We start from the raw sequence: 27,595 nt of genomic DNA, 5'->3' as shown, positions 1-27,595 counted from the left end.
AAAATAGTGTTAGATCCAGTTGTCCACAGGTTCTTGGAAGTTGAAGGCATGAAATAACGGAAAAAAAAAAAAAACGAAAACCGAAGCAACAGAAAATGGAGTAAGGAAAGAGAAAGCGCAGATTAATTGAAGACACTTCACAGAGCAGAAAGAACCTCTTTAACAAGCGGCTTAAGGAGCTCGTTACTGAAATCTTGAGGTTTTATAAAGCCCAAAGAACTTGGCACCACCCCTAGGTGCCCTTTGGAGGGCTCCAATTGGTTACACCCTATGACGGGTTGGTCTGTGACAAATCAGAGACTGAAGTGAAGGCTTGGCCCGCAGGCAATCAGAGGCTGAACTGGAGACTCCTGTGTTGCTGTCTCAGGAGTCAGGATATGGCCCGTGGGCGGCCCAATCTTGCTAGAACTGGCTGCACCTGCTGTATTTCTGGTTCTGTCTTAACCCCAGTTACTCTCATTCCTATTCTGCTGTCTCAATACTTATTTACTTCTTTCTCTCAAAGTACACTTCTGTTTGTTACAAAGATTGACCCTGTGGCTCAGATAATGTCCTGTATCTTCCAAAAATATTTAAATGTACAATGCTGTATTTATTATAGGATCTCCCAGGGCCTAGTGTTCATCGAAAAAAAAAAAATGAGCTCTCTAAGGTGGATGAATTAGCAACATTTTAGTCAAGCTGAAAATAAGTTAGTTGGGAGAAGATAAGAATTTAAATCCATAGGAAGCCACAGGACAAATTATACATATGTATGTGTATATTTTATATTGTACATGCTGCTAATATTGACAATTAGTTGTAGCAACTGTGTTTAAAAAAATGGCTACAAGGAGAGAAAAGGGATAGATAGAAATTTTTATCCAGTGGGCTTCTCCATCCTTTGTTCCCACTGGAGACATCAGTTGGTACTCTTTCCACAAGCATTTCACATAACCCTGCCTTTGTGATGTTTGGGTATCTCAGTAGCCTGGTGCTTTGGAAGCCTAAGCAGAGGGAAGCCAACAGTGACAGTGTTGTCAGTGGATGTGGACGATGCAGCATGCCCTGTTGTGCCACTCCATGTGGTGTTACAAAGTTCGTAAGATAGACTGTCGAAGGGTGTCTGGTGACCAGAGGATGAACTGCCCAATTCAGGACATTTTTGAAAGTGAAAAGGATTCTTTTAATAATCACACCAGAACAACAATGTAGAGAAATAAGTACTTTTCTATGAAACCAGCATCCCCAGTTAGGTGCCCTTCTGATTATAATTTTAATGCCTTCTCTCCCATTTTTATGAAAACATTTCAGAGCCAGAGTGAGAGGAATATTATGTGGGGATAATCTGCAGACTTTTCTAAATTACTTTAATGAAGAGGGAGCACGAGGAGGAGGAGTTACTTGCAAATTCGCGTACTTTAACCTGAATGATCATAAGTTGCCTACACAACACACAGCTGAGTGGCAGCACGATCTCCTGACCTTTGTCTCGAGTACAAAACCTCCTGCCCAAAGCATTCTTCTCCATTGGCCCTGATCATTGGCTGTAGAATACCCTGTCTTAAATCTCCATCACAGTTTATTTTTCAGTTATGACAGCTAACCCTTTCATTTTACATCATAGTTGTTTTCATGTTTTATTGCCTCTCCCTGGGCAGGGACATGCTAATCATCTGATCATCCTCAGTAGAGGGCCTCTGGAGCTCGTACCTGGTGTTCAGCTGGGGCGAATGAACTGTTGTGTTCTAAGCCACTCAGTAGAGGCCTTCTGCCTGCGTTCAGGTGCTTCTCAGGTGTTGCCTAGCAAAGATTGAAAACGTGTTGTCAGGTCAAAACCTTCCTTCCCTATTATTTCAAGGAACACACACACACACACACACACAATCAGGGAAGCACAGTTGAAGTGTTTGAAAACTGTTCTGTTCTCTAAGATCAAAGTAGGTCCCATTGGTCCAAAGTGTTGGCTTCTTGAAGAAATGACCCAAGATTCACCTGTTTCTAAAAATAGGCATGAGTTAGTTCATTGCTGGATTAAACACAGTGGCAGCTAATTAGTCACTGTTCAAACAACAGAAGAGTTGAAAGGAGAAAGTGAGAGACACTCTAGCATTCTGGCCTGTCTTCTTCCGATTAGAGAGAGAAGACCGTGGTGTAATGGGAGGTCACCATCTTCCTAACGGCCTCTCACTGAGGATTTCAGACCTTATGAAACCTTTTTTTGCTTCACCTAAAAAGGAAAATTTAGCATCTTGAGCAACACAAACACAGCATTTATTTCCATTTAAGACTGGCTAGAATCAATTACTCATAGAGACTATAATACCTCAAATGGCAGGCTGACCATGTGACTTCAAAGCAACAGCTAGAAAACACAAAGCAAGCTTCCAATCACAAATGGTGCAGTGCCGTTTCCTGAAACTCAGAATAAGATACATGAAGGCAAGACTGATTAGGGAATTGATAATTAATTATAGTAAAAGAACCACAATATTGAATGTGGGGAGTTGTGTTTTTGTTTTGTTTTGTCTTTTTTTAATCTCTGTGGGAAGTTTAGAGGAAGTCATATAACATTTATTCAGTGCTAACAGCACACGGATCAATATTCCAAGGGGTGCAGATTGAAATGTGGAGTTGAGAAGTTCAAAAATAAATAAGCTGAGGACACAGTTGTATATAGAAGAATTCAAAAGGTAATGGTTGAATTATATTCAGCTTTCTTCCCAGGTTAAAAGTTCTAGCTGCCACCTCTCGTTATTGAACAATATTATATTTATTGAATGCTTTTTCTGTGCAGCACACTGTGAAATAGGTGCTGTTGGTACCGATTTTCTGGCGATAAAAGCTATTGAGTTCCAGAAAATTTTTTAATTTTTTGATAGCTAAAGCCTCTTATACATTCATTTAACTGAAAAACACCTTGACTGATAGATGCTTGTTTGAAAATCTGGTGCCCTGGCATCATTCTTCTCAAAACGTTTGGTGCCATACCAGACGCTGGCATTCTGGTAGAAGGAGAATATTGATTGTACCAACTGCACGGGAGTGCTTCTGACAGCCTTACTGTATTCAGTGGGAAAGGGCTAAGAAAGAAAGAGGCAGGTGGACTAATTAGTCGAATCTGGTTGGTACTGGAGTACACACTGGTCATTTTGTTTTGCTTTTTCCATAACTTTAAAAAAAGTTACATCATTATTCATCCCAGAACCATTTAAAATAGTCTGAAAGGAAACGTTAAACGAATTGAAGCAGGAATTAATGTGGGGTTTTTCTTTCTGTGTTCGTGCACTTCCTCACATCCTTCACTAGATGGTGTTCCAAATCAATCCATAGTGTCTGTGCCATTGATTTGGTCCAGGAGGAAGGAGAGAAAAACACAAAGCCATCCCTTTCTAACTCACCTAACTTCCCTTCTCTGGCTTCAAGAAGGACTGGACTTTTCATCACTATCTGATGAATAATTAGGTTTGGATGCTGTTGAATTTTTTTGGGAGGATATACTTGTAAATATTTGAGGGATAGTTTGGACAGGAAGCATTTTTAAGCCATTGAATGGGTTTGTGTTTTTGGCAGGGAGGTTTGCTAAACTCATCACTGGTGGCCCTAATGATCTAGCTGGTGCTGTCCGTCAGGAACGGATTCACTTTAACTCCCTGACAAAGGCAGTCAGTTAAACCAGGCCACAGTCCTGACGAGAACTGGAATCAGTTTAGTAGAGTAGGGTGGACAGATGGGTAATAGATTGAAAATATTTACAGAATAGGATAAACCCAAGAAAGTGGATTGATCATGCATGTTTCTATTTAAATCTTTGGTTTATATTCTCTTAGATATGGCGATGTCTAGAGTCTTCATTTCAAAGGAAATTATAAATTAACTTTTTTTAAAAGAAAAAAAAACTAAAAATCCATTTGATTCAGAAAATATATTGGAGACTGTCTTTTCAGAAGGAATTAGATTTGAGGATTTTGCACATTTGTCCAAAAAAATGTATGGATAGATGTGAATTTATCCTTTAATAGAAGTTTGTGAAATGTCAGACTCTAGTCAATTCCACCTTTCTTTCACTCTCTCCTACCCTTCCTTCTCTAGTATTCAGATAAACAAATACACCATGCTTTTTATAGATACATATATAGAGTTGATTCATTATTGTCAGTAGCCAAGGAGACATATTTTTCATGGTATGTTTAAGGTCTGGAGGCAGCTCCCTGGAAAGAACTTTCAGACAACCCAAGGTGCTGGATGCTAAGTCCCGGGGAGGGAACAATGGCCTGGTTATTCTTGTGATCATTTGGCTGTCAACATAAACAGAACAAAGCCTGATTCTAATTGATTGATCTGCTCATATGCTTCATGTGCAAATCACGTACTCCGGGCCTGTGATAGTAAAAATCATTTGAGAGGTAAAAAGAAAAATGCAGGAACCTGACAGGCACGATGTCGCAGAGACATTCCTATATGTCTGCTATGATTATACAAGGTACCAAAAAGGGCCTGTGAGGATGAAGAGTGGAAAATTCCTGGCCTAAATTGTGTTCTTTTACTGAGGGATTTCTCAGTATCCTTCAGGCTTTTAATGCTTAAACTCACATATCTCATTTTCACTCCCCAGCGTTGCTGGCCCTCAGAAACGCCAAAATACAACGTTGAATTTATAGACAGTAGTTTTGTACATAGGATAGATCCGGTTCACTTTTTAAAAATTATTTTAATAGAAATTTTTATTGTCAATTATCTTAATGCCAATTTTTTTCTTGCATCTCCAGTATATATCATTTTTATGTGTTGGCATTTCTGTGTGTGAGAAATCTGATGGCCCAGGATTAGATACTGTTCCCAGCTGAAGGAAAGGTACAAAGTAAAAAGAGAAGAAAATTCCTTATAGCAAGTGTTGGTCCACCTGTCGCCTTCTCACCCCGTGAGTTGTGCCTTGGTGCTGTTTTCTCAGGCCCCTGTGAAAATATTGGTGGCGATGACTATTGGCATCTCTCATGTTCTTCATGCTCCTTTAATAAGGAGGGTCCCATACTTGGCTTCACATTAGAATCATGGGAAAATTTGGTAAAAATTGTATTTCTAGAAACAACTTCTTAGACTGAAGGCTCAGTAGGTCTGCAGTGAGTAGTACCTGTGTAATTTTAAGAAACATGTCCAGGTGGTGCCAAGGCAACTTTTCCATATTCTAGAAACACTATGCAAGATGAATGGGGGCCTGGTACAGCTGCTGCTATCTCCCTTGCCACTATGTGTCAATTACGTTAGCATCTGGATTCAATGTGTATTAAGTCATTTCCTGGTTCTGTACTCCTTTCCCCACGTGTTTATTCAAGCCCACAACAATGCTGTCACCTCAGAGAAATTTCACTCACCCTAAACATCTCTTCTACTCTGTGAATAAGGTGGAACTCTCCTGAAGCATATGCCTAGGTCTTACAGAAAAATATTTCTATTTTTATTTTTTTACATCAGTTCAGGAGGGGAGGTATTCACACATGACCTGATGTCTTCAAAGATAATTGTGTGTCTTGATGCATGCCATGTTATCCATCATGTGGACAGACCAGACATCCTGAGATTGTTAAAAATGTTAGTCATTATATAGGCAATAGAAGAAATGGAGGCCAGGTGCAATGGCCTATGCCTGTCATTCCAGTACTTTGGGAGGGTGAGGCCAGCAGATCGCTTGAGGGCAGGAGTTCAAGACCAGCCTGGCAAACATGGTGAAAACCTGTCTCTACTAAAACTACAAAAGTTATCTGGGCATGGTGCCACACACCTGCAATCCCAGCTACTTAGGAGGCTGAGGCAGGAGAATCACTTGAACCCTAGAAGTGGAGACTGCAGTCAGGCAACATCCCACCACTGCACTCCAGCCCGGGCCGCAGAGCTGGAATGCAAAAAAGGAAAAAAACGAAAAGAAGAAATGGAAAGAATAAGGGGAGAGAATTTTAATATTTTTGGAACAGGATGAACTCCAAGTGGAGGCCTAGGAAGATAAATTTTAAATGTTAAATTAGACAGAAGGTATATTGGAAAAATAAATATGCTTTTCTCTAGTGGCATTTAGATTTACAAAAAGCAAGAGGTAGTGCAGATATCTGAACACTTTTCACTATGGCCCAGGCACCAAAGACGATGAATATGGGCCATGAGCTCCTGAGCACATTTGACACTAATTATTCATGATAAAAGGTGTTTAACACAACATGGAGCAACATATCGAGATTCACTGCTTTTTGAGACAAAATTTGATGTCCCAATCTGAGTTTAATGAATAACAAAACTGACTTCTGTGTAATTGAGCAGCTTCTTAATACAGCAGATAGCAATACGGTTTGATTTTCTATCCCTTGTCCTGCATGGACAGAATTTCATGCTTCGGGTGTGGAACACAGATAATTATCTTCTACCATTCCAAATGTGCCCCTGCAATAAACATAAGGCATTTCCATGTCAGATCAATATCATTAGGGATCTAATTAATAGACATGTAAATCATGACATATATTAATATTTATTCTTCATTACCGTATGTTTAAATTGCTCAGCAAATGTTGACTTAAAGGATTCTCTGCTTCACCTTCTTACTGTTTGACCTCATTCATTAACTTGCCATGAATTAAACAGGCCTTCACTGAGAATCTACTTTGAGTCTTGAATAGTAGCACAAAGATGAAAGAAGCTGAAATTCAGTGAGCACTTACTCACTCGTGCACACTTTATATTTCATCCTAATTATGCCTAAAAAATCTTATGAAATAGATTTTACCGTCTGGATTTTACATATAGGAAAACCAAGAACTTAACCATGTACTTCAGTGGCTCCTGGGTAGCTTTTCATTTTAAAACCATACAAACACAGTTGCAGAACATTCTTCATTAGGCTTGTTATTTAGAATTTTTTCACTGCTGTTAGTGTTTCTTATTCTACAGCAAGGGTCAGTCTACAGGCAAAACACGTCCCATTGCCGATTTTTAGTAAATAAACAGCCACTATCATTTGTTCTCTATTATTTATGGCTACTTTCACCTACAACCTGAGTGGTTGCGACAGAAGCTGTATGGCCTGCAAAGCCTAAAATACTTACAACCTAGCTTTTTTCTTTTCTTTTTGGAGACAGTGCCCCACTGTATTGCCCAGGCTGGAGTGCAGTGGCGTGATCATGGCTTACTGCAGCCTCAAACTCCAGGGCTCAGGCAATCCTCACACCTCAGTCTCCTGAGTAGCTGGGACCACAGGCATGAGCCATCACACCCGACTACTTTTTCTAAAGTTTTTTATAGAGATGGAGTTTTATTATGTTGCCCAAGGCTGGTCTCAAACTCCTGGCCTCCCACTGTCCTCTCCCCTTGGCTTCCTAAGTGCTGAGATTAGGGGCCACCATACCCAGCTACTATCTGGCTATTTTTGCCAACCCCTGTATTATAGATTGAGATTATCTACATGACTAAACTACCTTTATGGTGGCAGATAATCCTTGAATAATAGCTTAGAATCATCAGTTTGTTGCCTGGACTTTGCCTAAGGAAGTCTAAATGCATGGTATCCAAATGCAGGGTTTGGGGGCTTTGAATGGCGAGAAAATTAATTAGAGCTATGACTTCCAAAAAAACAAGAGTTACCAGGATTTCCTCTAAAGTAGAACTCACCTAGATCTAACCAAATATACCTCTGTTTGAGTTACATGATTGAGGTTTCATAAGCCTCCCTACACCCACCCACCTTTCCCAGCCAAAACTCAATGGTTTACAATACAAAGGTGTATTTCTTGATCAAGCTTCATGCCCTGAGGGTCAGGCACAGCTCTGCTATGCTACCTGGTCTTTCCCCCGGCATCCAGACTGAAGAAGGACCCCTGTTCGGGAAATGCTATTCTTGTGGCAAAGGGAAAGGAGAAAGAAAGCCTGGCAGAAACACACAAGGACTCTCAGCTCAGAAGTGGTCACTTGGCAATGGAACAGAGATTTGTACTCATCCTGCAGCACGCCCTGTGTATGGGTTATGAGGAGAAGGCAAGAATGACATTTCAATAATGAAGAACAATAACAAAATTTACCACAGGCCAGCCGGACACGGTGGCTCATGCCTGTAATCCCAGCACTTTGGGAAGCCGATGCGGGCGGATCATGAGGTCAGGAGATCGAGTCCATCCTGGCCAACATGGTGAAGCCCCATCTCTACTAAAAAATACAAAAATTAGCTGGGCGTGGTAGCGCGCACCTGTAGTCCCAGCTACTTGGGAGGCTGGGGCAGGAGAATTGCTTGAACCCGAAAGTTGGAGGTTGCACTGAACCGAGATCGTGCCACTGCACTCCAGCCAGGCGCCTGGCAACAGAGCGAGACTCTGTCTCAAAAAAAAAAAATTTACCACAGGCCATAACCATACAAAGCAGTCTCCTATTTACCAACTAGAAAACACCCATGCTCCTGAGCCACCCACGTGGGTAATCCGCGTGTGTTACAAATTCTCAGAGTTACCGTGTTCTGAAAGTACCTCCCGAGCCCACTGCTCTGGATGGGCTACTGTTCTGTGTTTGGTTCCAGCAACCCACTTTCCTTGTCTACCATACGTGGGTTTCTGTTTTTCTCTCTGGGATGACAGCCCTTGACCTGATGAATAATCAACGGTGAGGTAGAAGCAGACCCTGTGACAGCTGTTGGTTTGCTTCCCTCGGTTGGAATGCGCTATTCTGAGGCCCTTCGGTCACACCACGTCTCTGCTTCCTATTTGCTGGAGTTATAACACAGAAAGTAAAATCATCTGAAAAGCTGCCCGGTGATATAAGTTTCCATTTCCTTTTTAAAGAAAGCCGAACCTTTTGTGAGCCTGAAGATGAAAGTTGCCTGTTAAATGCATATATTTCTGGCTATTCTGCCTCGAGGTCAGTGAAGTAGAACAAGATATTAAAGACACTCTCTCAAACTGGGTCAGAGCTGTGTTAAAAGATGAGAGGATTATTTCAGGAAGCCGCGCAATAATCCACTCACGCAGGTCAAAAAAAAATTTATGTCGCATTTTTGGACTCTGAAAAACCGTCTGAGGAGATGGATTCGTCAGCCAGGGTAGCACACGGGACCCCGCACAGGTTCTGTTTTTATTGCTTCATTCAGCAGATCTCCATTATTTCTAAAGCTAAGCAAAAGCAGCCTTTAAAAGGCAATTTCATCATTTTCTTTCCATCTCTGAACAAGTAAATCAAAAACGTAATCTAAAATGACTTCTCTGGCATAAATGGAGCAAAAAAGAAATTACTTGAAATGTGCTAAAATATACACGTTGAATGACCTACCAGATTAATAGTAAGGCTTAGAGGTTATCTCATGGTCATATTATTTTGTTTTCCTGTGTTATGTTTGGACCAATATATATTAAACATGAAATGCCTTCCCATTAAACTCAGTAACAAATTAGCAACGTCTGGCTTTCCCACCGAGAGTTGATGAGGTTCTGGGAGTAGTAGCCAATATAATGGCCAGAAAAGACATGGATTTTAAAATATTTGAACGGAGAAGACCCAAATAGGTTCATTTTAAATTGTGTGATTGTGTATCTATAAAACCTAAGGACATTGAACAAAATACTTTTAGAACTTTAGTAGATGTACAAAGTTGAATAACTACATAAAATGTAAGAAACTAGAAGCTAGAAAATGAAAAATTACATCAGAAGGTAGCTTTTTAGTCAGCATAATTTTATCACCATAATAACATAAGTATATTAAATAATTAAGCGTTAACTTAAATATATAGTATCTATGGAAGAAAACTATAGGAGTTTAAGGCCAAAAAAGAAAAAAACCCTTAATGTTCCAGTAACAATTTCTGTTTTACAAATCACTCCAAATGTAGCACCGTTAAGAGATATTTTATTATGCTCTTGGATTTCGTGGGTCAGGAATTCTGACAGAGCACAGAGGGAATATGCTGTCTGGAGTCTCATCTGGAAAGACTAAAATAACTGAGGGTGATTTACTGTCTGGGCTGAAATATTCTGGAAGCGTCTTCACTCACAGGTTTGGTGGTTAATGCTGGCCCTTAGTTGGGGTCTCATGTGGAACTGTCAATCAGAGCACCTACAAGAAAGCCTCTCCATGTGGCCTGAGATTCCTCATGGTGGCTCAGGAGAGCTGAGCTTGGAAGAGTCAATTTACCTGAGAACAAGGTGGATGATGGTCCAGCTCTCCTGACCTTGCCTTGGAGGCCATACAGGATCCCTTCTACTGCAGCCTACTGGTGATTCATGTGCCACAAGCTCTCTTCCATTCAAGAAATCTCTTTGAGAAAAGTGTCAAAACACTTGTAGTCATATTTTTTAAATCTACCTCATTTTGAAACTGAAAAACACCATGATTTTAGGTGAGAGGATTAATTTTTTTCTAATTTATACATGCACTTCATAGAATTCTAATCATAATAATTAAATGATTTCTTAAACTCATCAAAAACACTTCAGACTAGATTGGTAAGAACAGACAAGAACATTTTGAGAGGGGAGTTCTCTAGGAATCGAACATATTATAAAATCATATAAATAAAACAACTTGGATTATTCTGAGACTAGACAGATCAGTCTTACATAATAGAAGGCTTAGGCCCAGGTATTTATAGGAATTGAACATGTTTCCAGTAATACATACTGGGGAAAGGCAGCTTGTTCCATCAGCAGTGTTGAGACTACTGGTTCAATGTGGGTATAGGAGTGTATCTCTAATTTATGCAAGGTAAAAAAAATTGAATATTTAAACAGATTAAAGTTTAAATGTCATAATCAAATCAGAAAATAACACACATTCTTGTAATCTTGGTATGGCAGAGAGCACTTAAGTATGACACCAAAGTTGGAATACACTCACACACAAACATATATAGAATCATATAATATATATAGTATTTATACAAACCACCTATCTCAGATATATAAAATACAAACACCTATATATATTTATAGAAACAAACCACCTATCTCACATATATATGTGAGATTTATATATATGTGAGATATATGTTTGTATAAATATAACAAACATCTCTCACATATATGTTTATACGTTTATATATGTGGTACATACATGTGAGATGTTTGTATAAATATAACAAACATATCTCACATATATATACATTATATCTCACATATATATAAACATGTGGTATATATGTATAAATATAACAAACATCTCACATATATGTTTATATATGTGGTACATATATGTGAGATATGTTTGTTATATTTATACAAACATATATCTCATATACATTATATCTCATATATAAACATGTGTTATATATGTTTATAATTTTTATATTTATACAAACATATATGTGAAACATGTTTGTATAAATATGAAAATCTCATATGTTTGTATAAATATAAAAATTGTTCAGGAAATAACTAAAAACAAAGTAAAAAGCAGATAACTTGCAACAGGTAAAATCAGAATTGGTGTTCTTAATAATAATTGGGTTTTTCTAAATTTGTAAGAAAAAGACAGTCACCCAAAACAAAAATATGCAAAGAACATGAATAGGAATTTCACAAAAGAAGACATTCAAATGGCTAGTAGATACCTTGAAACCCTGGGGGTACATATGGGAGAGTAAGAAAATCGGAGCTGAATAGTGATTACCTGGTGGGAAGATGATAGTGCTTTGTTATGTAACTCCTTTAGGACCTACTTAGAGGTTCAGTTATGTGAACAGTAATTTATTTTATCATTACTTGACTTGAACATAACTTGACACCATGTCACTTACCCTAAACTCCTAAGCAAAAGAAGCTTGGTTTTAGCAAAGCAACATGTCCCTCTAGGACCTTTCTCACAATTTCCTCAAATTGGGAAAGAATGCCAGACTCCAAGAGCAACTTTCTCCCCTTAGACGTGGTGTGTAGAAATTCCCTTAGCTGACATCTTGAGGGCTATTTTGCAGGTATTCCCAAATAAAGATCTTGAATGATAACAAAAATACATTACCAATTGAATTCAAATTCTGTGTTTTAAATGCCAGAGCCCTTTTTGTTACACAAACTCTTCTGTAGAACTCTGACATATGAAGCAGGTGAAGCAGAGCTTGGTTTAGGCAGAGGTGGGTCCTGCCTGCTTTGCTTTCTTCTTGCCTCTTGTGGGAGCCCCTCTATCCCTCTGTCGCCTGTAGCCCCCTGGACACAATAGAAACATCATGACTTAGAGGAAAGAGGAATTTCCAACCTTAAACATCAGGTCAGAGTATTGAGCGAGCTCCATATAAAACAATGTGTAACTTGCTTTCATTAATTTTCTCAAAATGTGCAAGTCAAAAGCATTTCATTACTTAAGTAAATGGTCTAGATTGCTTTTAAAAACTGTTGCTTAATATTTACACCATTAATGCTAAGGACTTTTTAATAGTATTTTTAAAGATTTCAAGGAGGAACAAACACACTTAAGATTTTCTCAATATTTTTATGAGTAATACAGGAATACTAATTATTTTAAAATGTCCTCATGGTAGCTTTTTTGATATGGTGACAGAAGTAAAGTAAGGTACATAAAACATATGACTCAAAGTTCAGGTTTTGCCTCTGAGGTTGGAATACCAAGGTGTTTTAGGATGCACCACAGCTGAATGAAGAAGTGCAGAACATATGAAAACGACTTAGAAACAGAGATGCAAAGAGAAGGTATAGGGAGAGCTGAGAACACACCCTGTGTGTGTGTGCAACTAACTGTGTGTGGGTAATGAACACCTGTATTCCACCAAATAAAAAAGTCAGAAAGATAATTTAGACTTCAGTTTACTCCTGAAGCAAATAATCAGTGGTAAAAAACCTATACACAAGATAAGGATGCAGGTGCAGGGGTGCAGGCGGGTGGGCATGGGCTGGTGGGGGCAGGTAGATAGTCACACAGGAGGACAGGTACAGGAAGGAGGGTGCAGGCTAGTGGATACAGGAATCTCACCGAGGCATAATTGGAATGTCTGGGCAGTCTGTGCAGAACAAGCTGTCTCTGCGGTCAGAGCGGCATAACACCATGGCTCACTTCTTGTGAATCTACTATAAAACCAGTAATTCTGTAATTCAGGAAGCTAAGCCTCCCAAGCCTAATATGCAGGTTCTACAATGTAAAATGATTGCTGTGCCAACACAGGGGCCACTTCCCACATCTGTGCCTGTGCTGCTAGGTAGGGGTTTTGCATTTATGCCCAGAAGAGCCTCATTGGCTGTCAGCAGCTAGTTAGAGTGGAATAAATCAAAAGACAAAATTTTAGCTGCTAATTTCCCAATGCCAAAGATTGAAAAGTAATAGGATTCTCAAAGAAAGTTGCCCCAAGAAAACCCATGAGAAAATGAGTCATAATTTTCATCTGCTATAGAGTGTATTTCAGGTGCTCCTCATCTCACTAAGTGTGTGGGTAAGGTGTGAATGTGGCATCTGTGTGGCTAAAAACTCATGAATATGACCCACTTATTGTAATAGGCAGAAGTGCTGGAACTAAAGCACTGTGTTTCTGCTAAAATGGACAGACACAATCTTCAGAAATATTGGACCACTGCCCATCAAACCTAAGAGGAACCTGGAATTGTATTCATTCTCTCCTCTCAGATGGAGTGATACTCACTGAATATGTTACTAATCCTTGGAAAACAACATGAACATACCTTTAAGCCACTTAAGATGCCATTTACTTTGCTCTGGGCCAAAGCAAGGTTCATGACTCCTCAGAGAAACTGAAAGGTCTCAGAAGGTGTCAAGAAAAAGTGTAGAGGTGTCGAGGGGGATTATGGGGGTTTAAAAGGGTTTCTCAACAGAGGCGCTACTGGCATTTTGAATAACATGATTCTTCCTTGTGCAGATTTATTTTCAGCATTGTGAGGTGTCTGGGACCCTTAACCATGGGACACTAACTGCAGGTAGCACTCCACAGTCGTTGCAACCAACCAAAATGCTTTGCCATGATTCCGAATGCCCCAGGGGAGTTGGTACCACCTCTGGTACCTACTGAATAACTGCATTTAGGGAGTAGTACAGGGGTCTCCCAACATAGGAGGAAATTTGGGACTTGGACCACACCGGTTACTCGGGAGCTATTAGCCCAGATGGCTGCTGAGGCACAATTGAGTATTAAGCTTTTGCTTTATAGAGTGTATAAAATGTTTATTGTGTCCATTCTTCAGCTAAAGCTTTCAGTTCAGTTTGGTTTGTTTTTATGACTGTTCATTTCAGCTGCCTTGAATATACGACTGACATTAGGTTTATCTGAATTGCTGTCATCGTCGTCGCTACGTTGTAAACACCAAATGTGAAGCTCACTGTGTTGGCTTTTGGGGTTTCTAAACTCTGTATCTGTGGCTTTGCTCAGCTGTGTTGGAAAGAACATGAATAAGGCATTTTTTTTTTTTTTACTTTGTGCATATCTGATTTTCAGATATACCCAGGAGTAAAATAAGGGTAAAAGTTCATATTTGAAAATGGTATGTCCAATCAAAGTATGGCTTATTTCTTCATTTCTGCCAAGCTAAAATGATCTTAGATGCATATGATTTCATGGGCTATAGACCACCGATTTTACATAATTTAAGCTTGAGAGACTTATACTAATGCGTTTTACCTCTAAATTATGGATTAGGGAAGGTATCAGGGGAAATGAGTAAGGGTTAGACAGTTAAAAAAAAAGGCAGAAAATATATTAAGAGAGAATAATTGATTCTTCGAGCAATCAAAACTAAGAGGCTCACTGTTTCCTGGGCCATGGTTAACTATTTTAAACACATTATTGGGTTTTATGATTAACGAAAAAGTTGGCTAACAACTTCTTTGAAGGTTGCTGGTTTGTTTTATTACAAAATCGACATAAGCAATGCAAGAAAAGGAAATTCTCAATTTCCTCTCCTCTCTTCTGTCAAAATTGCTTTTCCTTTTCTAAACTCCTCTCACCATCTCTCACCTCCAACCTCACCATTGCCTCTCCCAAAGTCCTAAGTAAGAGGCCATAATTCATGAATATTTCCCAAACTTACATTACGAAATAAAGCATTTGGGTTGCCTGGTAAATATACAGACCACGAGGCTTATCCGACTGAAATTCAAACTTAGCTGCTCTGATTGGGGCCTGGATCTAGGTGACTTGTATTTTCATGTACGTTTGGGAAATACAAAATAGTATTCTTCAACCCTTCTTTGATAAAGACATAAATGACAAGAAAGCACAAGGAGAATGCACAATGCTGAAAACAAGCTCATGAATTTTAAGTATATGGCCTTCTCATGGGTCCAAGAAAAGGTAACTTTTTTTAACTTATAAAATGTTTTTGTATTCTAACAACTTATACAACAGATAGAAATTTCTAGATGACAAAAAGTCATCCCTGCCCGTATTTTTTAATGAAAACTTCCCTCCAAAAAATCTGCCAAGATTATCAATGACTATGTTACTTTTTAAAGGAAAAACACAAGTTTATCAACGTTCGAAAAAATCTTGGAATTTAAATAGAAGATTAATGGCATACACGAGGTGCAATATTTAATTTTGAAACTTCAATCTTGTAGCCTCGCTCACAAATATTTAAATAGAGTTTAGACACTTTGGGGAGAAAATGAATTATGACAGGTTTTTTGTAGCACTTGCAAATGTTCATGTCTCAAAAGATAATGAAATAATGTAATTAAAGTCCACAGGTGAGTGTAAATTGATTAAAAACAAATTTATTTTAAGAAATAAATAATATTACTTCCCATTACTGAGTGCCTGACATGCCAAGCACTATACTCACTGAGTTCTCATTATTTCACTTATTCCACCTAAGGACCCTGCAAAGGATTATCAGCTCTGAATGGAAGAGAAAGATTATTCCCAGAGGGACTAAATATTGGCCCAAAGTCACAGAGAATTTTAGGAATTGGGTTGCAAGTCAGTCTAAGCTAGTCTGTTGGTCTATACATGGTCAGTCTAATCCATAAAGTTTATCATCTGAACTGGGACGCTTATGGCCGTGAAAAGAGAGGTTATTTATTGATAATTACAGGAAGAGGTATAAAGTGGATCTCTCCTGAGCAAAGTGGATATTTGATCACACTAGTGTGAACAGGGTTCATTTATTTAATCATCAGGCAAAATAAGCATGGAGGGCATAGAATTCAGTAGGGCCACATTAAAATACTTGCTAGTTTTAACAATGGATCCAAAATGGAGAAGGAAAACTAAAAAATGAAACATAATAAAGATTATGTTAACTCAGTCAATCACAACTCAACTGAAATCTTCTATAGTTACACAAGAATTATAGTTAATAAGTATGTTGGATACATTTAAATATGTCTATCTGATGTGTGGCAGAGTCCCCCAAAATCCTTGACCCATGCAGTTCCCATTATTCCACTCAGCCTCCTGAAAAGCTGGAATTACAAACATACAGCACCACGCCCAGCTAATTTTTGTATTTTTAGTAGAGACGGCATTTCACCATGTTGCTCATGCTGGTCTCAAACTCCTGGCCTCAAGTGATCCGCCCGCATTGGCCTCCCAAATGGCTGGGATTACAGGTGTGAGACACCATACCCAGCCCTGAAACACACTTTGTATTTTTTTAAAACTGTTCTTGTTAAGCACTGAATCTGCTCTTAAGAAGAAATGTCATTTTACGGACATTATCATTTTATTTTAATCAAAGGCAACAATGATGCATGGTCAGAAGGTTTTTATCAAATTGCTGTACTTGGTCAGAAAGAAAGTCATTTTATTTTATTCTTCCTTGGGTTAAAGCAACATTTACATATCAAATCCTATTTTGTGCTACAGCGATTTGACAAGAAAACTCTAAATGACTAAATCGTTGATGGAACATAACTTAAGGGTGGGGGGGAGACAGAAATTCTACAGAAATGTGTAGATTATGTCACTGTTTATCCAAATAGAAATGTCAGGATCTTCCTCCATTTAAGATGCAGACACCAGTGCACTGAGGCACAAAATTCCCTAGGACCTGTAGTCACCTTTCCCCTCAGCCCAAGTCCTGGCAACTACTCATTTCTTCTCTAGCCATTTGATTCTGCCTTTTCCAGAATGCCTCATAAATGGAAACATTTGGAAGGTAGTCTTTGAGTCTGGCTTCTTTCATTTAGCATAATCCATTAGAGATTCATCCATGTTGTGTTGGTAGTTTATTCCTCTTGATTGCTGCATAGTATTCCATTGTATAGATATACCACAGTTTGTTTATCCATTCTGTACTTTGAGCACATTTGTGTTGCTTTGAATAAAGTTGCTGTCAACATTCACATTTCTTTTTTCATTAAGACTATACAGCCAAAACACCAATTTAAAGAAGGAGAAAAAAAATATTTGCAATAATTTCATTTGATTTGGAATTTTAAGAAAAATGTTCTAAATTCTTCATTACCAAACAATTGCCCAGAAGGTTAAATTGCGGAGTGTGACCCTTTCTACACAATGCAATGGGAGATTTTGTTTCCTTTGCTGCATCGATCAACTAGTTTTCAACAAAGGGCAGCACTCTTGCTGTTTATCTATTCCAAAAGGAAAATGTGTAACTTGATGAAAAAAACGAGAAATAAGATCATTTTACCTAAGACTAAATTAGGAAGAAAAAACAATGGAGCGATTTAGATGGTACCTGAACACAAACTAAGAAAGCTGTTATTTTCCTCTCTTAAGTTGTCAGGTGTTCTAAGAAATATGAAGGTGCTAAGTACTTGTTTTGGCAAATAGTTTCTTCCTTAACGGGGGTGGAAATAGACTATGTGACGAAGGATAATCAAAATTTCTGCAGTTTATGGCTATGGACAAAAGCTGTGTTGGAAGGGCAAATGTCTGATACGTAGGTTGTCTCATTTGGGACAAGAGACAAATTACGCAGACATATTTGGATATACAAATAAAAAAGCTTCTATATTGTGGGCTAGCATTTTTTTTTTTAATTTGGTGAGACATTCCACTTAGTACATGGTAAAGATGTAAAGCTAACCATTACCACGAAAAACTTTTTCTTTAAGACTAAAACAATCACTTTCCTTTTCACACTATCACATGTTTAGACCATAAGGAAATGCTTTCTGTCAACAGCTGTTCATTCAGTAACAACCGTCCTGGCTAACATGGAGGTTACACACTGGAGGATATATATTTAGCCAAATCTGAAACCCATTTCATCTCTACATGTTGTGAGCTGCACATGTAAAGGAAAATTCAGTTCATGCTTACAGGCAGAATAATTCAGTTCATATTTATGGTCAGATATGAAGTTCAGAGATAAGAATGTTCATTAGATTTTAAGAAGTACTTGTATGAGACACATTGTTGAGCTCTTTTATCAACAGAAACAGATGAAATCCACTTTTCCACTGAAGAATATACTTAAACAAAAATTGCAACTAAAAGGAAAACAGAGATGTAAATCTATATGAGACTTTGTGATCTACCATGGTTCTGATGACCTTACATTCACTGCCAACCATAATGCTTTAGTTATGAAGATAAATACCAGAAAAATTAATAAGCAAATAAAGGAATTTCATGCCTTCTCACATGTCTAATTTTTCACATCTGCAATAGCTGGCATTCAAGACTCTCTAGGTTGGCTTTTCTTCAGATAGTTAATCAGCTTCAGCCTTTGAGGATTGTGGCTACTTTCTCCTGAGTAGAGTGAGGCAGGGAAAACTCTGCCTTCTAGATTACCACTGCATTGGTGCACCCTCCTAGAAGGGGGAGGCACATGGAAAGCCCATCAAAGTCTGAATTGTCTTGACATGTTAATGCTTCTCTTGGACTGAAATCCTCTCACTTAAGTTCTCCCCTTGATGCTGTTCATGCCTTGAATTCTGGCCCCTGCCTTGATACACGGTGTATTTCCACCTGGCCTCAGAAAATCTAAGATGACCCCAAACTACAAAAAAAGAAAGAGAAAGAGAGAGAAAGAGAAAGAAAAAGAAAGAAGGAAAGAAAGAAAAAGAAAGAGGGAGAGGGAGAAAGAAAGAAAAAGGGAAGGAGGGAAGGGGGAATGAAGGAAGGAAGGAAGGCAGAAAGGAGGGAAGGGGGAAGGGAGGAAGGAAAAGAAAAGCAAGCAAGAGAAAAAGAAAGAAAAGAAAGAAAAAGATGACTTTATGAGGGAAGGAGGTATATAAGTCACAGTGATAGTTTTGGGTGCCAGGTACAAGCATGAACATTGCATGCCAGCTTTTTCCATGAACTAGATTTCAATATCCCACTCAGCAAAACCCTCCTCAAGTTGACACAGAAAGTGGGACATATTGGGAACCTGGATTATGTGGGAGGAAAGTAGAAAGCAAATGAGTTTTTGTGATTGTTCCAGAAAAACTGCACTGGAAGAAAGCCCCAGCAGCAATCCCAACCCATCTGTGTTACCAGTCTGCAATAAGAAATTTATGGAAATCCTCAGTTTCCATCTAGAAACTTTTATAGCCACCTTAACAAATTAACTTTACTACTGAACTTAAGAATGAAGAAAATTGGGCTTGTATTTTTATTTCATTTTGCTGGTAATTGATTTTTATTGTATTTTACAAAAGTATTAGTTTATAATGCATTGGAGAAAAAACTGATCCTTTCCAACAGAGTTTGAAAAACTCTTTGTATCTTATTATATTTTTTATTTCACTCCATCACCCAGGCTGGAGTGCAGTGGCGTGATATTGGCTCACTGCAATCTCTGCCTCCCAGATTCAGATGATTCCCATGCCTCCGCCTCCTGAGAAGCTGGGATTACAAACATGCAGCACCACGCCCAGCTAATTTTTGTATTTTTAGTAGAGACGGCGTTTCACCATGTTGCTCATGCTGGTCGCAAACTCCTGGCCTCAAGTGATCCATCCGTGTTGGCCTCCCAAATGGCTGGGATTACAGGTGTGAGCCACCATACCCTGCCCTGAAAAATACTTCGTATTTTTTTAAAACTGTTCTTGTTAAACACTGAATCTGCTCTTAAGAAGAAATGTCATTTTATAGAAATTATCATTTTATTTTAATCAAAGGCAACAATGATGCATGGTCAGAAGCTTTTTATCAAATTGCTGTACTTGGTCAGAAAGAAGGTCATTTTATTTTATTTTTCCTTGAGTTTAAGCAACTTTTACATATCAAATCCTATTTCGTGCTACAGCGATGTGACAACAAAACTCTATTTAAATGACTAAACTGTTGATGGAACATAATTTAAGGGTGGGGGCGGGGAGACAGAAATTCTACAGAAATGTGTAGATTAAGTCACTGTTGATCCAAATAGAAATGTCAGGATCTTCCTCCATTTAAGATGCAGACACCAGTACCCTGAGGCACAAGGGAAGAATTTGATTTACAATTTGAAGGAAACACAGCGGTAAAATAATTGAGAGCTGGAAAGCAATCTCACTCTGGCCAAATTGCTTTCCTCTATGTGTGCCCTATTTAGGAGTGATATTTAGATACCTACATTTAGTTCATGCATATTTTCCTTCTCCTGTGACCATGCCATCCTGTCAGATTGGGACTGTTTCTCTGCTGTGATCAGCGAAAAGGAATATCCAAATTACCTAGCACTGGATTATGCCTGATGCTTCATAAATAGAAAATGGTTGATTTTTTTTTTTAAGCACAAAGGTGATAAGCTCACTGTTAGTGGGAACGTGCTTGGTCCATCCCTAAATTGCCAAAATGTAGATTCCTTCCAAATAAGCCTTAATTTGAGTTTATGGGACTCAGACATGTGAAAGAACATTGCAAATTGTAAAGAACTGGTAAAATATTTGTTAAAAACGACGACTACCAGCAGAATAGTTTGTGATAGAGATTTGATGAATATCAGCTTTGGTGTTGCTTATTACTCTCTTTCCCATGAAGTGTTCATAGACGAGGGAGCCCTTCCTTTTCTGCCTGGTGGTAAATACCTCTAGGAATTAATCTTATAGTTTATAGACTCATAAATAAAAGTGTGTTGTACTGTCAAACCTTTGCTTAGCTAGTTCTCTGAGTCATATATTTAGTTATGTCTTTGTAATCTCAGAAAGTCAGTAACAAAATTTGTCCTAGAAGTTTAGTTTTCATTCCCTGCATTTTGCCCATGGAAATTCATTCATGTGCTTTACATAAGAGCAAGAATTTAAACATCCAAAGTATCTTTATATTAAAACATCCGAGGTGCCCTCTTCCTTTACCTTTCTTGTTCGCGTTAGAAAATATTTCTGGCTTCCTCACAAGAAATACAAACGTGACAGATTCATTTTAATAATTGCCTCATGTGAGCCTCAGATACATTATGTGCTAGAATCAAAATTCTAATGCTCTCCAAAGATAAGGCATAAAAACCCATTTTAGAAGAAAAAATAGAAGTATTGAAAAGTAAACAGGAATAGACTATGCAAATTAGGCCTGAGCCAAGAACATGCGTGTTTTGAATTTAAAATCGGCTATAAGCCAGAGCCAGTTACATCTGGGTACCTGGAGGACGATGGAGATGAATATGAAGAGAATTTTGATTTCAAAAACAACAACCACAGAACCGCAAGCTGTAAGCTCCAAAAGTGATCATTTGCGGCCCTTCTGGCCAGACATTTGATGAATGTAGACCAGGTCTTTGTAATCTTGATTTAGCACTGGTAGTATTATTGTCTTTTTCTCACAGTTTACATTCTGAAGGCCACTTGTTCTTTGAATTAAAAACAAATGTACTTTCATCATGAACCTAAGTCAAAGCATGGTTCTCCCTTGCCCTGTGGCGAGAGAGATTTTGTGAGCAGTATAGTATGGTGGGTTAGAGGTTTAAATTATATGTGAGTGTGCACATTAATGTGTATATACACATGCCCACGCACCCCCAGGCTTATGCATGAAGCCCCATTTATATCTCCATACGCATGAGAAGCCCTCCTACCTAGGGTGAGGAGGATTAGTCAGTTAAAGCAAATACTCTTAGAAAATAATGTAATGCATACATGATGTGGAATATTTTCCCATTTAATCTTTGTATATTTGTATTTAAATTTTTAATGTTATATTTGTACATCAGTATCTTTTGATGGAAAGGTTTTTTCCATCTAGTGAGGATTTCCAAATACTTTTCAAAAGCAAGTGAAGCTTTTCTTAAGGAGAGGTCTGATGACCAGAGGACCCTTCGCTGTTCTTGCATAAACTACGTTCTTTGAGAATCACCTATCTCAGGCAGCTCGGCTTTCTTCAAGTGGAGTAAGTACTCACACACCTGTGTGGTGATCTCAACACACATCAGTCTGGATTCTCAAAAGCTTTTACAGTTCTCTCACCCCACCTAATGTGACCACCATGATGCTTCGCCATCCCCCTTCGTCTGCTCTTTCCAAAAAACTCAACTTAGTTTTTGTACAAATCACTTTTTTGGCATTCATCTATCTTTGTCTTACATATTATTTTACTAGATTTTACAGTTCTAATGACAAATACTACTTGCATAAATGGATTTGGAAGAAAACTCATCCAATGCATACAAATCCATGGATTTCAAGCAGCTGTGCATGAGTATGGTAGAGAGTTAACTGCCTGGCTTCCAGCTTTCGGCATCAACTGGACATTTGTCACTCTTTTTAAGTGAATGGAGGCTGTTGTTTAATTACCTTTTTCTAAACTGTAGAAAGCTCAGAATAAAATATGTCACACACTTTGGGAGGCCGAGGCGGGTGGATCACGAGGTCAAGAGATCGAGACCATCCTGGTCAACATGGTGAAACCCCGTCTCTACTAAAAATACAAAAATTAGCTGGGCATGGTGGCGCGTGCCTGTAGTCCCAGCTACTCGGGAGGCTGAGGCAGGAGAATTGCTTGAACCCAGGAGGCGGAGGTTGCGGTAAGCCGAGATTGCGCCATTGCACTCCAGCCTGGGTAACAAGAGTGAAACTCCGTCTCAAAAAAAAAAAAAAATATGTCACACACATCCAGAAATGTATAGAACCTTGTGGCCCAGGCTTTTTTCACTAACTTGACCTCCAACATCATCTTTTTCTACACTTTTTCTTTACACCCATATATTTTCTTTCCGTATATTGTTATATTGTAAGAAACTTCCAATCTTTTGCTACAACGGTAATGTGATTTTGCTCAATAGGGTGTTTGTTTTGTTATTGTAGGCACTGTATAGTCCATGTTTTGTGAGGCCTATATTCTAAAATGAGCACATATGGAAAAAAATGTATTGAGTTCAAATTACCCTAAAACATCCCTTGAGAAGTGTCTGTGGTTAAGCCCAACACATAATATCTTCAGAGGTCTAACACACTCAATTCTTCCATCAGTTTTGGAGCAGATTAAGATTGTGGTGAGTGTCATATGAAGTAGTGTGACTTGCTGACAAAATGTGGGTATGTTCAAAAACTGGAGTGGGTTGGGATTGTCACACTATGAGAGAGAGAACTCATGGGAACCAAGATTCATGACCCTCACCTAAGGAGTTTAAAAGCACACCCTGCCTGGTGTTCTTTCTATATGCATTCCTCCTTTCTGGAGAAGTAAGTCTCATCTTCCTTAGAAGGCAAACATAGAAACTCATCTTCTCTTTCCATATATTCTCATAGGACACACTCAAAAAGTTTTCAGACTTAAAGTAAAATTCAAATGGAAAAACTTTGCTTGTATTTCCAAGATAGTAAATGTGCATTCTTAATATTTTAACTTAGTATATAAAAAATGAACGTCATTATTTTGAAAGTTTATAAACTTAGCTCTTTGGTGGTCATACTACTGAGATTTTCCCATATGGTTCTTAAATTAGACTAGTTTCTTCAAACATTAAACGTTTAGAAAAATCTGTGTATCTGGATTATCAGGGCCTGTACGTCTCATGTCAGCTACAGATCTTTAAAATATGGGCTTCCTATGTTATTACCGCATTTACGTCTCTGAATTAGAGACAGTGTTTATATTTCATATGTGAGAATAATATCTAACTTTCATTTTTTTCTAGGAACCTTAGCCCTAAATTTTCAAAGCACAATAATTGATGAAAAATATAGGTTCTATTAATTAAGTAATAAACTGTTAGTCTTCAAAAATAGAAATGCACATAATATCCACATTTTTTCTTGGTAGACAGCAGGAAGATTTTCTTTTCTTTTCTTTTTCCATCTATGACTAACTTTCTTTATTCAAGATACCTGAACTGGGGCGATTTTTAGTTAAGACAAATTTGGGAATGAGACTGTAATCCCTGTGGACACCTGATTTGTTTTTAACAAGGCAGCATTGAATAATGATTTACACTTAAGAGTATGGGCTTAGGGAGAAAATGTCTGGGACCTTGAGATATTTATTTAATCTCCATGTGCCTGTTTTCTCTACCATAAATGGGCATAGTAGTTGTATCTTCTTCACGGTTATTCTGAAGATTAATTAATATGTCCAAAGCACTTGAATCAGTACTCATATGTCATAAGTCCTCCATAAATTATTATTAGTGTCAACTTTGTGTGCATGAGAACGGGATCCACACCAGTGGATTCCCAGTAAATGTCAAATGGCTGGTGAAGATGCTGTTGAAATGCCTTGGTGTTATGGTCTTTCACCCTCCTCCCCTTTTCTCCCCACACAGGTGGCCCCAGCCATTAAAGAGAGGATGATGAAGAAGGGAAGCTTGATGCTGGGCTACCAGCCGCACAGGGGAAAGGTCAACTTCTTCCGCCAGGTGGTGATCAGCCCGCAAGTGAGCCGGGAGGACATGGACTTCCTCCTGGATGAGATAGACTTACTGGGTAGAGACATGTAGTTGTGGCTTTGGTCCCCCAGAGGCATAGATCCTGTCCTGGGAGAGTTTACATCCAGAACATCTTGGAGATACATAGCAGATTGCAGCCCTTCTGATGAGAAATAGGAAATTTACCAGTCCAGGTCCAGCAAAACCAAAAAGCTAAGCAAAGAATATTAAAGACTCTCTAGCTGCCTTGGCATTACTGTTGCTAAAAGAATGTTAAAAAAAAAAATGATTTTCTCAAGGAATGTCCCCGGAACACAGCTCTGAAGACAGTTTAAGAAGCGCCATGTGGGTTCTGGATTCTAAGCTTACATTGCTGTTTAAAGAACTTATAAACTAACAGTTTAAAGCGCTATTTCTCAAAGTGTGGTCCCTGGAATATCAGCATCAAAGTACCTCCTGGGAACTTGTTAAAAATGCAGATTCTCAGGCTTTCCCCAGACCAACTGGATCAGAAACTCTGGGGGAGAAGCCTAGTATTTTGCGTTTTAACAAGCCCTTCAGGGAATTCTGATGCACAGTAAAATCCGAGAAACACTGGTTTGAGGAAAACCTTGTAATGATCTAATACTCACTAATGTTATGCCAGCAAAGGGATATCTAATATTTCAGAAGCCCCTGAGCCACTCTTTGAAAAATATAACTATGGCATCTGGAGCACAAATATTTAAGGACATCAGAAGCATGTCAAAGCTATTTTTAAAGAGAGAAACTATATAAGATGTTTACTTCATAAAGATGTATGTTTTATGCAGGCTGAAAGTTTATCTCAAAAGTAAACATTATTCTATTCTTTTCTCAGTTAGAGATTAGAATAAAAGGCAAACACTTCATAGTATGGCCCTTTCAGTCAATGATCAATAGTCCTAATTCACTTCCCAATGTCATTTGTGTCATTAGCCAAGGATGGACATTTTATATATATATATGTAATTCAAAGCACAATAACTGAAAGAAAAATAGAGGTTCTATTAATAAATTAATAAGCTGTTAGTCTTCAAAATAAAACTGCACATAATATCCATATTAGTTTTTGCTTGGTAGACACTGGAAGGCTTTTTTTGTTTTCATCTGTGACTAATTTTCTTTATTCAAGATACCTGAACTGGGGTGCTTTTTAGTTAAAAAAAATTTGGGAACAAATTTGGGAAATATATATATATATATGTTTCTGTGATATATATACATATATATGTATATATACACACACACACACACACACACACACACACATATTTGTTTCTGTGTTCCTCTTTTAGCTTGAGGAGATTGTTTCTTATCTTGCTCCATGCCTCATAGGGAATAAACAGAATGAAGTCCAGGGTTGTACAACATTCCCTTTTCTAAGCTTGGAAATGTCAATATAGCTTCTTAAGGGTTTAGATGAGAGAATCTGGGAATCAGTAGCCTTTCAGTGGAAACACTTCCTCCATTTCTCCTGTGAGTGGGTGAATTTAATTCTAACTCTGACACTGGTCCTAGATTTCTAGGAGAGTTTTATTTCACTAAGAAATTGACAGAATTCATAGGTGTGGGTGTAGAGTTCACCAAGATAAGGTTATGATTAATTAAAGCTGTGCATTAGAAGATGAATGACTGAAGAGTGTTAAGGTATTAGACTTAGCATGTTCAATAACCTTTTCATACTCCACTGCTAACTCATGTCATTTAAATTTTGAGGACTATTTGCTTTTATTGCTTGTTTTCATTTTAGTGTGCCTGGTTTCTCAGTATCTCTATTGGTCAAAGAATATTACATCTTTCTCTGGATTACTTCAGATTCTCAGGTGCAACCTATTTGTGTGTGTGTTTATTTTACATTTCTTCTTGCCTTTTTGTTTTAATATCTCCATAAAATATATCTAAAATTAATGTTTGCAACGATTTGGGTTTCATTAAACAAAAAGGAACATAACTATATTTAGTGTTGTTGCCTTTTCTTTCCTCGTACAATTCCTTACTGGATTGTACCAATACATTTTAGAATTGAACTGGACTTGGTTGGCCTTTTAGCTTACTGACTGAAAAAGTAGGCTGAAAGCTGTCTGTATTTTAGTTTAACATCTTGAATAAAATGGAAAAAGCGATTATAGCAAACGGTGGACTCTACTGTTTAGTCTTTCTTAATGACTAGGTAAGCCATGGGGATCTCAGCCGCAGCTTAACTCCTGCTGTGCCTTTTTTTGAGAGAGGGCAGCTCCTTATCAATGAAAAACAAAACTGCTACCAGAAATTTTGAAAATTCCATAATTTTTTTCTTGAAATATTCAAATATACCATAATAATCAGGTATTTGACCAAATCAAAAATAATTTTTTGATAAAAGTATGACTATGATGCATTTGTTCTTTCATTAAAACACTTATAGTGTACCTGTTATATTCTAGTCTTGTGAATACAATAGACAAAGTCCTGTCTCTTCTAACCTTTTCATCCTAATGGAGACAGACGACACATAAATATATAACAAGTCAGGTGGTGATAAATATTCTGAAGAAAAACAGAGTAAAGGGATAGAGTGTGGAAGGGAGAGAGTGGTGGGCCGTGCTATGGTAGAAAAGTTGGTTAGTTGTGGACTCTGTTCAGGTAACATTTGAGTGGAGACTTCCAGGAAGTGAGGAAGGGAGGCATGAGGGTGGCTGGTGAGAAGATCTTCCAAATAGAGGGTGAGGTTAAGTCAGAGGCATTCAGGGTACATACCCAAGCATCAACATGGAGGTGAGTCTGGCTGAAGCCAAGTGAATGACAGTGAGTGGTAAATGATGAAGTAAAAAAGTGTCTAGGAGTCAGGTTTCTGCAGGTAAAGGGTTAGAGTTAGATGAATATAAACAGTGTCTGGGAGTTGGTGACTCTCGGGTCTGTAGGTAAAGGCTTTTCTGTAGGTAAAGGGTTAGAGTCAGATGAATATACAGTGG

The 27,595-nt window shown here is 38.2% G+C and overlaps 1 protein-coding gene across 6 annotated transcripts in view; it reads left to right on the top strand.

The window, feature by feature from the left end:
- GADL1 (glutamate decarboxylase like 1) overlaps positions 1-26,600 on the top strand; it is a 287,535-nt gene extending 260,935 nt beyond the window's left edge. For all 6 annotated transcript variants that reach the window (XM_035278805.3, XM_035278806.3, XM_035278807.3 and 3 more), the window contains one exon: positions 24,522-26,600. In XM_035278805.3, the coding sequence (XP_035134696.1) occupies positions 24,522-24,695 (174 nt within the window). In that variant the 3' untranslated portion in view covers positions 24,696-26,600. The remainder of the gene's footprint in view (positions 1-24,521) is intronic.
- Positions 26,601-27,595: the final 995 nt, after the last annotated feature.

This window comes from Callithrix jacchus, chromosome 17 (assembly GCF_049354715.1).
Source record: "Callithrix jacchus isolate 240 chromosome 17, calJac240_pri, whole genome shotgun sequence".
NCBI lineage: Eukaryota > Metazoa > Chordata > Mammalia > Primates > Cebidae > Callithrix > Callithrix jacchus.
This window is presented reverse-complemented; position numbering and strand designations above follow the sequence as displayed.